This window comes from Capricornis sumatraensis, chromosome 16 (genome assembly GCF_032405125.1).
Source record: "Capricornis sumatraensis isolate serow.1 chromosome 16, serow.2, whole genome shotgun sequence".
NCBI lineage: Eukaryota > Metazoa > Chordata > Mammalia > Artiodactyla > Bovidae > Capricornis > Capricornis sumatraensis.
The window spans coordinates 31578888-31591770 of NC_091084.1; the positions used below are offsets into that span (position 1 = coordinate 31578888).

The 12883-nt window shown below is 53.7% G+C and overlaps 1 protein-coding gene across 4 annotated transcripts; it reads left to right on the forward strand.

Annotated features, from left to right (window-relative positions):
• Positions 1-971: 971 nt before the first annotated feature.
• Positions 972-10455, forward strand: C2CD2L (C2CD2 like). 4 transcript variants are annotated; one of them, XM_068988587.1, is made up of 14 exons: positions 972-1325; positions 3308-3403; positions 3972-4091; positions 4255-4365; positions 4453-4569; positions 4667-4778; positions 4921-5029; positions 5937-6001; positions 6095-6222; positions 6312-6486; positions 7408-7509; positions 7654-7790; positions 7878-8163; positions 9462-10455. In XM_068988587.1, the coding sequence occupies exons 1-14, from the start codon at positions 972-974 to the stop codon at positions 9671-9673; spliced, it is 2124 nt and encodes a 707-aa protein (XP_068844688.1). In that variant the 3' UTR covers positions 9674-10455. The 4 variants fall into 4 exon arrangements, with proteins under 4 accessions (XP_068844688.1, XP_068844689.1, XP_068844692.1 ...); XM_068988588.1 differs by having other exon boundaries at positions 7657-7790; XM_068988591.1 differs by having other exon boundaries at positions 9442-9464.
• The last annotated feature ends 2428 nt before the right edge of the window (positions 10456-12883 follow it).

Genomic DNA, 12883 nt, shown 5'->3' on the forward strand with positions numbered 1-12883 from the left:
AAGCAGCCCCAGGCTTGGGAAGTATCTCCAGAACAAACCCACACGAGCAAGGAGGTTAATAGGCTGTCTCTTAGGATGAGGGGTGTCAATATTCCATGTTCTCAACCTCTCTCAGGTGGGTATCATCTGGACCTCTGCCAGGCACTTCTGTTTAGGACAGATGCTCTGCAGCTATACACCCAGAGCCTAGCTTCGGCTAGGAACCAAGAAGCTACGGAACCTGGGAGTGTTGGGATAAGGGGTTGATGCTATCCACAGGGGCTACCTCCTTTTTAACCCCACAGGCGTCCAAACTATGGAAAGCTATGGAGAGTAGGGGAAAGCAGAGGCGGCATCTCTTTGAGTGCAGTTACTCTTGCTTACTCTTACCTTGAGCTCAGGGGAGCAGGAGTACCCCCGATTCCAGGATGGGGCGGGGTAGTTAAAGATCCCGCCTATTTCCCACCCAGGAACCTCCTCCCCGTTCCGCTCCTCCTCCCACAGTCTTCCAGAGCTGGAGTTCCCGGCTCCCTAAGCCCCGCCCCCGCGGGTGCGGCTCCTTTAAGGCAGGGTGGGGGCGGGGGGCCGGCCGTGTTGTCAGTGTCAGCTCTGCGCACGCAGCCCTCCGGGAGCCGGTGCCGGCCCGTGAGCCACAGCGTCTCTGCAGACGAGTCTCCTCCCGGGTCCGGCGGGGCGCCCGCCGTGGGAGGAGTCGGGCGCTGGCCGGCGACTAACCCGGGTCGCACTGGCGGATCAACCGAGGAGGGCCCCGGACTACGGAGAGAGGGACCCCGGCGTCGCGACCCCCCAGGAACCTCCTCTTCTCGATCTGTGGCACCCCCTAGTCCCGGGCACCCAGCCCCGGAGAGCCCCCAGTCCCGCGCGCCCAGCCCCGGGGGAGCCCGCCCCCGCCCCGCGGCCCGCCCGGGCCATGCTCCCCCGGGGCAGCGGCTGAGCCTGAGCTGGAACCGGGACCGGAACTCACGCGGAGCATGGATCCGGGTTGGGGGCAGCGGGACGTGGGCTGGGCAGCCCTGCTGATCCTCTTCGCCGCCTCACTGCTCACGGTGTTGGGCTGGCTGCTGCAGTATGCCCGGGGCTTGTGGCTGGCGCGGGCCCGCGGGGGCCGGGGCCAGGGACCCGCCTTCGCTGCCGAGCCCGCCGTCTCCCTGCGGGAGCTGGGCGTGTGGCGCTCGCTGCTGAGGCTAAGGGCGACTCGGGCCGGCGCACCCGAGGAGCCAGGCGTCCGGGGCCTTCTGGCATCTCTCTTCGCCTTCAAGTCTTTCCGGGAGAACTGGCAGCGGGCTTGGGTGCGAGCGCTGAACGAGCAGGCCTGCAGGGATGGGGTGAGTTGGACAGGACCTAGATGGTCCCCCTACTCTGCCTTTTTTTTTTTTTTAGAGGAAGGACTGCTCAGGCCAGGAGGATCGTATGGGGGTGGGGATCAACTGAGGAACCCCATGGCATCTCTTCCCCTCTGGGATCAGAGAGAAGGGTGCAGGTGTGACTGGGCGTTGTGGAAATCCAGCTATATCCCAAATTTTCTATTCCTGTGGTCTAGGTACTCTGGCTCCAAACCGGTGCACAACTTGCTGTTCTCATAGCAACACTAATCCCTGTGCCCCAGGGCACTTCCGCCTAGCCTAGGTGCTGGTTGTGTGTGTGTGGGGGGGGCGCAGTGGGGGGAGAGCAGGGCTGGCAGGCATAGAAAAGAGACAGGTGCACCTGTGAAAGAATCTGCCTGGTCCTCTTGCCACCACACCCAGTCAGCACTTCATGCCCCAGATCCCCGGTGTGACCAGGCAGGTCCCTGAGAAGCCTGAATCCCACCCTTCACCCCATCCCTCAGTAATTTCACTGCTCCAGTCTAACACATCCTTCTTCATGCTCCCTGCCATGTCTGTGTGGAAGGAAAGGTGTTCAGGTGGAAAGGAGACTAACAATCCATGGCCATCCCAGCATATGAGCCTAGAGCAGTCCCTTGAGGGTCAGTCACAAACCAGCCCAGCCTACTTCCTCCCATTGCGCCACCAGCAGCTGGCCTCCTAGGAAGTGGGGCAGGAAGCATGGTCATAAGACTGAGGTGGGAGTGGGAAGTGAGACCTCCTTGTCTTGGGGTCCCCACTCTTCTTGGCCTTCACAGCCTGTGAACCGCCTCGCTCAGAAGGTTCTCCATTTCCAGCCACCACTAGTTGGAGGGCTTCACTCAACTAGCTGCCCAGATGCCTGGAAACAGAAGTAGACACACAAGAAAGTGCTCTTCCTCCTTCACCCAGCTGACCAGAAAGCCAGACGGCATCTGTCAGTCTGCACCATGAACTCAGTCTTCCACCCAGCTCTCTCTGTATCTTGTTCCTCTGTCAGGACTGACTCCCCAAGACGACCGACTCTCCAAGACAGCTGACTCCCCAAGACAGCTGACTCAGCTGGACATTAGCCTCCCTTGGAGGGGGTGGGAAGATTGGGGTTCTAACCACCCATCTCCCTTGGCCTGACCTTTGGACAAGACTGCTACAGTAACAGAGAAGTTGGCTTTCCCCAGTTTGCCAGGCAAATGAGCCCTGTGAATTTGTTTCTGTCTGTGCCCCCCTCCTCAGTTCTTCCCATCCTGCTCCCTGGATGGGGCTGCAGCAGCTTGCTTCCACTACCGTGGAAGAATTAGGAAGCTCTTACAACACCTAAGCTAAGCAGCTTTCTGCTCCCTAATGCCACCTTGCTCTCTGCCTTGAGGAATTAGCCAGGTCCCTGGCTGCTGAGCCCTCTGAGCTTGCTTTTCTTCCCAGTTCCTCTGGTAAAGTTCCCCCATGCTGAGCTAGCCTTCATCTCCAAGAATATGGATAGAGTCATACTCTTGTGCCTCCACATCCCATTTAGCTGGAAGAAGGCTTAGTTCTTGTCTTGAATAAGTGGCTCTACTGCTTTCACCCTTGGCTCAGCCGTGTCTCTCCCTGCCCAGCTAGGATATATAGGTGGCACCAATACCTTTATTATTTTTTTTTCTATGCATACCTTTCTTCAGGGGTAGGGAAGAAGGTGGGGGGAGGAGGAAGGCCCCTGGCATTCAAGGAGGAATCTAGGGTCTTCAGCTCAAGGTGATTTGCTCTCTGAGGCGGTCTAGCTCCCCAGGTCTGCCTCACACCTGCAGACACCTGAAGAGGTGTGATTCAAAAGAAACACTTCCTGTCCTAAAGCCCTGTGCCAAGGAGGGGCCAGAAGCCAGCCTGCAGCTGAGGCGTCTGCAGTGCCAGGGCCTAGCCAGCAACTGAGTAGGTCAGCCCTGTGGGGGCAGCTCCAGAGACCTGACCCTATGCCCACATTACTCCCCCAGAGCTCCATCCAAATCGCCTTTGAGGAGGTGCCCCAACTCCCACCCAAAGCCAGCATCAGTCATGTGACCTGCATAGACCAATCAGAGCGCACCATGGTAAGGGTCTGATGGGTACTGCCTTCTTTAGGACTGGGGTGGGGGCTGATCCTGAGTTCTCTTTACTCTGAGGGTTCTAACCTGAAGTCTGTGAATGCCTTAGGAATCCCAGAATTGGCTTCAGGAGGTCGGAGAATCCCACTGAAGTTACAGGCAAAATGTAGTACTTGTGTGCATATCTGCATTTTTCTGGAGAAGTCTGAATTTTATCATTCTTTTATGAATTTATGACCATTCCAAGGGCTTCTCTGGTGGCTCAGTGGTAAAGAATACGCCTGTAATGCAGCAGACTCAGGTTTCATCCCTGGGTCGGGAAGATCCCCTCAGAGAAGGAAATGGCAACCCACTCTAGTGTTCTTGCCTGGGAAGTGCTATGGACAGAGGGGTCTGGCGAGTTACAGTCCTTGGGGTCACAAAGGAGTTGCAAAAGAGCTGGACCCCCCAAAAGGTGATTCCCAAGGGAAACTGGAGAGGGGTCTGCTGACCCACTCCCAGGCAGGACAGGGCAGGGCCGAGTTGAGCATCTTCCTCCATGCCTGACCTTGCCTCCATGCCTTGGCTGTCTCAGGTGCTGCACTGCCAGCTCTCTGCTGAGGAGGTGATGTTCCCAGTTTCTGTGACCCAGCAGTCCCCCGCTGCCGTCTCCATGGAGACCTACCACGTCACTCTGACACTGCCACCAACACAGGTGGAGGGGGTGTGGGAAATGGAGTTGGGCAGGGGGCGGGAGGTTCAGTTGCCTCTGCCTTTTTGGTTTGGTTCCTCTCTAAGATGGAATTTGGGAAGAGAGGGTCCTAAGGGGTTGGAGGAGTCGGGCAAGTCAACCCAGTCCCTTTATCCCTTGTCCCCAGTTGGAAGTCAACCTGGAGGAAATCCTTGGCGAAGGCCTGCTTGTATCCTGGGCCTTCACTGATCGCCCAGATCTCAGCCTGACGGTGCTTCCCAAGCTGCAAGCCAGGGAGGTAAGGGGGAAGGGCTGGAGAGAAGAGACAGAACAGGGAGGGGGAGGCAGAGCTGAGGGCCTCACCTCCTTGTTCCCCTCCCTGCAGAGAGGTGAGGAGCAAGTAGAGCTCTCTACTATTGAGGAGCTGATTGAGGATGCCATAGTCAGCACCCAGCCAGCTATGATGGTCAACCTCAGGGCTTGCTCTGCCCCTGGGGGCCTGGTGAGTAGGCACTCAAAGCAAATAGTTTGCGTGCATGTTGTCTCCAGTGTACTGTGTTGGGATTCTTGCAGCTCTTTTTACCTCCTCCTGCTCTTAGGTTCCCAGTGAGAAGCCACCCATGGCGCCCCAGGCCCAGCCATCCATCCCCAGACCTATCCGGTTATTCCTAAGGCAGCTTCGAGCATCTCACCTGGGAGGTGAGCTGGAAGGTGAGAGCCAGAAGCTTCTGGTGGGCTACCAAGGCTGTGGCTGCAGGCATTCCTGGCCCCTCTGCCCAGGGTATGACCTTTCTACTACTCAATGGCCTTTCAGCTTGGATATGAGCATTTTTACATTTGTGGTTCCTCACAGGCACTGGGGAAGTGTGCTGTGTAGCTGAGCTCGACAACCCCATGCAACAGAAGTGGACCAAGCCCACGAGGGCTGGGCCTGAGGTGGAGTGGAGCGAGGACTTGACATTGTAAGGAGTGACTCCCCAGCCCCCACCCCTGCTCCCATGCGTGGACTGAGATCAAGTCCTTCCAGCGGAGCCCTGACATGAATCAGCTGTTTTCAGCTCTTAATTTTTGCTGTGAGCCTCTATTGTATGCCAGGCCCTGGCCTAGTCCCAAGGGCTACAGACATGATCAAGATGCACCTACCTCAACCCTGAGTTGATCACCAGCTCAAAGCAGAGACAGATGTGCGTCAAGAAGATGGTATAAGTGCTCCAGTCCAGGTTTATAAAAAGTGCCACGGGCGTGCTTAGGTGAGGGAGCTTAATTCCACAAAAATAAAGATCAGAGTAGGCTTCATGGAAGAAGTGGCATTTAAACCACACCTTTGAACAAAAGTAGGATTTCAACAGAGTGTGAGAGACCAAGGGTTCACGGGAGAGGGAACAACTTGAGTAAAAGAAAAAGAAGGTGATTCAACATAGAGACTGGAAAGGCAGGAACCTGGAATTTCTGAATGCCCAGCTGAGGAGTATGGTCCCTGCTCAGCCCCGTCCCATTTTCTAAGGAAGAGTCTGTATTTAGAAGCATATTGGAGCACTTGTTCCATCTTATTTACATCCATCTCTCTCTGCCTCTGGGCTTCCCAGGTGGCTCAGTGGTAAAGAATCTGCCTGCCAACGCAGGAGATGCAGGTTTGATCCCTAGGTTTCGAAGCTCCCCTGGAGGAGGGAATGGCAACTCACTGGTTTTCTTGCCTGGGAAATCCCGTGGACAGAGGAGCCTGGTGGGCTTTACTCCACGGGGTCACAAAGAGTCAAACACAACTGAGCATACATGCACGCACTCTCTGCCTCTGGCCTGTGATCAATTCAAGGGTGGATTCAGTTTGCTAATCTTCCCCCTCCCTGCCCCACCTCTTGTTGGCCACAGGGATCTGGGCCCCCAGAGCCGGGAGCTGATCCTCAAAGTGCTGAGGAGTAGCGGCTGTGGAGACAGTGAGTATGGGGCAGGAAGGAGCACCTCTGGGTGGGTGCTGAGTGGGGCTGCCTGGTCATGGACCCAACTCACAGTGCCACCCCTTTCCCCAGCTGAACTCTTGGGCCAGGCCACACTGTCTGTGGCCTCCCCTTCCAGACCACTGTCCCGAAGACAGGTGTGCCCACTCACCCCTGGGCCAGGGAAAGCCTTGGGGCAGGCAGCCACCATGGCAATAGAGGTGAGAAGTTGCCCACGGTGGGGAAACGGGAAGACCCAGGGGAAGGCCAGTCCTGAGGCCCTGGCTCTTTCCTTTTTCTGCCTTGGCAGCTTCAGTATGAGGAGGGTTCCCCCCGGAACCTGGGCACTTCCACCCCCTCGACTCCACGCCCCAGCATCACACCTACCAAGAAGATTGAGCTGGACCGGACCATCATGCCGGATGGCACCATTGTCACCACAGTCACCACTGTCCAGTCCCGGCCCCGGGTAGATGGCAAATTAGGTAAAGAGGAGGAGCCTGGGAGTCCAGCTCTAGCCAGGGGCCCTGGACTGCAGATCTGTGGCAGGACAGGGAGGGGGCAAAGAAAGCCCTAATTCCAACTCCTCCTGTTTTCTGACCACATCTTCCATATTGCCTATGCCTCTCTCAAACTTTCCCTTGAAAGTGAAAGTCGCGTCGCTCAGTCGTGTCTGACTCTTTGCCACCCCGTGGACTGTAGCCTACAGGCTCCTCAGTCCATGGAATTTTCCAGGCAAGAATACTGGAGTGGGTTGCCATTTCCTTCTCCAGGGGATCTTCCTGCCCCAGGGATAGAACCCAGGTCTCCCTCATTGCAGGCAGATGCTTTACCATCTGAGCCCCCAGGGAAGCCCTAAACTTTCCTGTACATCTGTCCATTTCCCTAACTAGCCCTCTCCCCTTTAAGCCTGGACCTACCAGCCCCCACAACAGTACTCATACTTCCACCTCCCCAAGTTCCCCTCTGTCTTTTCACACGTCTATCTTCCCTTTTCCCAGCCCCAGCTGCCTAATTGCCCCTCTCTCACCCCTCAACCTCTAGCAGCCCTTGGGACCCTCCAACAAACCCAGTGACCTCAGTGGCAATTCTACTCCAGGGCCTCTCCATGACATTTCTCCCAGCTCTACGGATCCCATGGCATTACCCCTCCTTCCACTGGACCCCTATGTCATCTCTGCACACTCTCAGTATTTTCATGCCCTTGGTGGGCCCCCTGGCTCTTTCCCACACTCCTATTGGTTCCTGTGGTATCTTTTTGTCCCCATGGCATCTTCTTAGTCACCCCTGTGATTAATCATGCCTTAATCATGAGTCAGACAAAGTCTGCCTCTCAATAAAGACAGTAGGGGGTGGGGGCCACTCTAAAGCACCTCCCAGCTCACTGACCCTCCCCCACCCACCAGACTCCCCCTCCCGCTCCCCGTCCAAGGTTGAGGTGACCGAGAAGACGACGACGGTGCTGAGTGAGAGTGGTGGCCCCAGCAGCACATCCCACAGCAGCAGCCGTGAGTAGGGAATTGGGAAGTGTGAGTGGTGGTTGACACCGGAGTCCCGGAGTCCAAAACCACTTTGGGTGGGGCACAGGAGTTCAAGTCCAAGAAGGAGCTGGAGAGGAGTCAGGTTGCCCGTGTTCTGTATCCGTCATCCAGCAGGGGAGAGCCACCTTTCCAACGGCCTGGACCCTGTAGCAGAGACAGCCATTCGCCAGCTGACTGAACCCAGTGGGCGGGCAGCCAAGAAGACACCCACCAAGCGTAGCACTCTTATCATCTCGGGTGTTTCCAAGGTAACAGGGCTCCGGGGAAAGGACGGGGCCTCGGGAGAAAGCCCTCATGGGTCACTGTTGCCTGTTAAAACTTGTCCTTCCTGCCAGGTGCCCATCGCTCAGGATGAGTTGGCACTGTCCCTGGGCTATGCGGCATCCTTGGACGCCTCAATACAGGATGATGCAGGGCCCAGCGGAGGTCCCTCCTCACCTCCCTCAGACCCCCCAGCCATGTCCCCAGGACCCGTAGATGCCCTCTCCAGTCCCACGAGTGTCCAGGAAGCAGATGAGACAACACGTTCAGACATTTCTGAGAGGCCCTCCGTGGATGATGTTGAGTCGGAAACAGGGTCTACTGGTGCCCTGGAAACCCGCAGTCTCAAGGATCACAAAGGTGGGGTGATATTGGCAGCCCTTCCTTTTTAAAAAAAATGTACTTATTTATTGTGGGGTTATGCTGGGTCTTGGTTGCTGCGTGCAGGCTTTCTCTATTTTCAGAGAGTGGAGGCTACTCCTTGTTGCAGTGTGTGGCCTTCTTATTGTGCTGGCTTCTCTTGTTGTGCAGCACAGGCTCTAGGCGTGCAGGCTTCAGTAGCTGTGGCTCCCAGGAGCTAGAGCTCCGGCTCAGTGGTTGTGGTACACAGGCTTAGTTGCTCCAAGGCATGTGGAATCTTCCTCAACCAGGGATCGAACTCATGTCCCTTGCATTGGCAAGCGAATTCTTAACTATTGTGCTAGCATTGTTCCACCCCCACCTCGCTTTGATGCCCAGTTTCATCACCTGGGTCCCACTGGACACTTAGAGACATGGGAGCCTCGGGCCAGTCTCCTCCTTCCTCCTCCAAGGGATCATCAGAGTTCCCAGCCTGTTTCAGCCACGCCAGAGTAAAGACTGGGGTCTTGCTGCCTTGGGTCTTGGCTTGGATCTTACAGGCGTGGGTAATAAGAAGAGACGCAAAAGTATTTCCCTTTTTTTAAAAAACCTCTGTTTTTCTCTCTTCCCGGATCTAAGGGCATATCTTCCTTCCCTTATTCTTTTCTTCTCTCTTTCCTTTCATTCTGTACTCTCTCCGCTATAAGAAATCCTTCCCTAGGCCAACCGTAGGAGTATGACTGTAGCAGTGACACAGTCGGTGCATACCTGTGGTAGTTCTACTTTATAAGGTTGTAAGACTTGCCCCAAATATCCTCCTCCCTCTGCCAGTGCGTCTTTAACTATTTTAACTATTTATGATTTATGTCTTTAACTATTTATGATTTAAGCCTGCATCACTTCTTGGGATAATGAGGGTCCTAAGTCCAAAGCCTGCTGTGTAAGCACCTTTCTCATTATATTGGTCTTGAATTTACCCCTTTAAAGTTTTCCAGACATACTGCTCTTTGCTCACATCCTGGAATCTAGTCAACAATCAAGGTCAACCCACTTTGTCCCTTTGTGATTTTATAAGCTTTTAGGAACACCTCTGCTCAGCTTTTTTCTTTCTATAGTAAAGAGGCCCAACTGTCGGTCTGTCCTCACAGAGTAGCCAGCCCTGGGACATTCCTCCTCAGGAGTGCACATAGAACCCCATGAGCGCCGCCATGTTTTCCGCAGAAAGGGCATTTTTTTTCTGTTCCATGCCTTGGACCCCTTCATGCCCTTCCACGCTCTGCTCCCCACCTCGCCCCTCAGCCTCCCCTCTCCCCCTACAGTGAGCTTCCTGCGCAGCGGCACGAAGCTCATCTTCCGCCGGAGGCCACGTCAGAAGGAAGCTGGTCTGAGCCAATCACACGATGACCTCTCCAACACGGCGACCACACCCAGCGTCCGAAAGAAGGCTGGCAGCTTTTCTCGGCGTCTTATCAAGCGCTTTTCCTTCAAATCTAAACCCAAGGCCAATGGCAACCCCAGCCCTCAGCTCTGAGGGCCCTGTTCACCCTCTGAGCTAGGAGAGAGCGGGAGTCCTCTCAGCCCTTTCCCCACATTCCCTTCCATTCCCCTCCCTGGATTCCCAACAGCCTGGGCCAGGGAAGCCCCCCGAGTTCCAGGAAGCCCTATCCACCCTGGGCTGTGGGGCCAGCTGGAAGGGTACTTGCAACGGGAAGGGTGTGAGAAGTGGACACCCGTTGCCAAGGACATAGAAGGGGGAGTGGGTGGCTGGGAGCAAGAGGAGGCTCTGTCCTGACACTTGTGGGCATTCCTCAGGCCCGTTTGCCTGCTGTTGACACCCACCCCCTCAGAGGAGTCCCAGGGTGCTCAGCTCCTCAGATGATCCTTTCTCCCTTATTTATTCTCTTTTCTATTTATACGTGTGGTCCCGGCCCCTCAGTGAACAGTGGATAGAGGGCATCTCTCCCAGGTGACCCTTCTCTCCTGTCCGAGGAGGGTTGGCAATTCCCTTTGGGATGGGGCTCCCACACCTCCCTCAGGTCCCCACCCCGACCAGCACCAGTGTCTGCCTCTGAGGACATTGGCAGCTCATAGAATGCCGGGCTGGTGCCCGGGATGGGGGGCAGGTACTCCCCACTCCCTGCCTCCCCTTCTGCTCCTCATCCCTCCCTCCCCCTTTATTACCGTTTTTGTACTTGATGCCTTCTCTGTGACCAGTGGCTCTGTTGGAAGGAGGGAGCCAGGAGCCTGCTGGGAAGCCTTCCCCAGAGAGATGGCTTTAGGAGTCTTATTTACAGACTGGGTGATGATGGAACAAGAGTAGGGTTGCCCCTCTGTATAGTGGGAGATGATGATGTCCATTGCTGTGTGATGGCTTGGAATTTAATTTATTAAAGTCAAACTGGAGTTTATAAACTGAATAAATGGTCATCCTTTGACAGGCAAATGGGTAGTGAGGCTGTGGTGTCAATCGAGTGGGAGGATCAGAGACAGGGACCCAGGTGGGGGAGGTGACACATACATTGGGTCTGTGAAGTTCTTGCACAGAGGGAGGGACATGTGGAGAGAGAATGGGAGCACAGTGTCTTTGGAAGATCAAGTTGTAGTGATAATTTCAATCAGGAAGAAAAAAAGCCTTTCAGCTAGTACAAGCATCTTCATTCCCCTTCCTTGAACAGGCTGCTCCTCCTAGAATATAGGAGAGTCTGGAGTAGAGGCTCTGGATCTAGCCTGGATCTGAGTCCCAGGTCCACACATAATTATCTGCGTGACCTTGGGGAAATTATGTAACCTAAGAGTGCCTCAGTTTTCCCATCTGTAGAGTGGGGACTGTGATTAATAGTAGCTATTGTTTGGTGTGGGTGAGAAGTAAATGAGTAAAGCACTTAGAACTCAGCTGGCATATAGTCAGCACTCAATAAGGGTGAGCTGTTGCCTCAGAAGAGACAGATTGGAAGGGGGAAGTCTCGTAAGGGTTTCATCATAATAAAAAGTCTTTCACTCCTAAATGAGGGCAAGTTTCAGGGGATTACGACACTAGTAAATTCGAGGATCCTGGTTCCTGTTCTCCCAGACCTTACTCAGGACTTGAAGCAAATAAGCTGCTGCAGGATGTCAGACAGAGCACTGAACCAGGGACAGAAAACCTGGGTTTACCACAGACCCTGCAAGTGACCTTGAGAAGTCCACTTCTCCTTTCTGGACCTCAACTTCCTCATCTCTAAAATGAAGAGTGGCCGAGATAATCTTCCAGGTCACTCCAGCCTTGACATTCTGACTAACCTATATCACAGAGGCTTTAAGGGTACCTGCTTTGGTGAGTCAGCTTGGAGTTGTTAATATTCCCCCATGTTCCTGTCCATACTAGCCAGAGAATACAGAACATTTTGAAAGGGTGGCAGAATATGGATATTTGGTTCATTTGTACAGAGTGAAAGTGAAAGTTGCTCAGTCGTGTCCAACTCTTTGTGACCCCGTGGACTATACTATACTTTATTTTCTTGGGCTCCAACATAACTGCAGGTGGTGCCTGCAACCATGAAATCAAAAGACACTTGCTTCTTGGAAGAAAAGCTGTGACCAACCTAAACAGCATATTAAAAAGCAGAGACATTACTTTGCCGACAAAGGTCCATCTAGTCAAAGCTCTGGATTTTCCAGGAGTCATGTATGGATGTGAGAGTTGGACTATAAAGAAAGCTGAGCATGGAAGAACTGATGCTTTTGAACTGTGGTGTTGGAGAAGACTCTTGAAAGTCCCTTGGACTGCAAGGAGATCCAACCAGTCAATCCTGAAGGAAATCAGTCCTGAATATTCATTGGAAGGACTGATGCTGAAACTGAAACTCCAATACTTTGGCCACTGACTCATTGGAAAAGAACTGACTCATTGGAAAAGCCCCTGATGCTGGGAAAGATTGAAGGCAGCAGGAGAGGGGATGACAGAGGATGAGATGGTTGAATGGCATCACCAACTCGATGGACATGAGTTTGAATAAGCTCCGGGAGTTGGTGATGGACAGGGAAGCCTGGCATGGTGCAGTCCATGGGGTTGCAAAGAGTTGGATATGACTGAGCGACTGAACTGACTGGACTATACAGTCTATGGAATTTTCCAGGCCAGAATACTGTGTAGCTGTTCCCTTCTTCAGGGGATCTTTCCAATCCAGGGATCAAATCCAAGTTTCCCCTATTGTAGGTGGAGTCTTTACCAGCTGAACCACCAGGGAAGCCCCAGAATACGGGAGTGGGTAGCCTATCCCTCTCCAGTGGATCTTCCCGACCCAGGAATCAAACCAGGGTTTCCTGCATTTCAGGCAGATTCTTTACCAGCTGAGCTACCAGGGAAGCCCAATTTGTATGAGAAATATGCCAAATTCTAGTCATCAAAACTCAAAGAGATTTGTCAAGCTCCTTCCCCTGATCTAAGAAATGAAACTCTTCTTTGTTCACAGAGGAGCAGTTTGTTTATCAACATGACAAGACAGCCAACACACTGAACTCAGAATTTCAGATGAAATTTTTTTTTTATGAGAGGCCAGGTATTCAGGTTCCTCCTGGATCTGTGGATTGAGTTGTTGATGACTGGAAAACTTAGTTTCCAGTGCTGAGCTGCCCGGTGCAGTCACCTATTTTGTAGTGAAGAAGAGTCTCATCACTTTTCAAAAATAGAGATTTAAAAAATGAACGCAGAGGAAACATAAAACATAATTCAGCTTATCCATTTTCTACTTTCAGGAGAGAT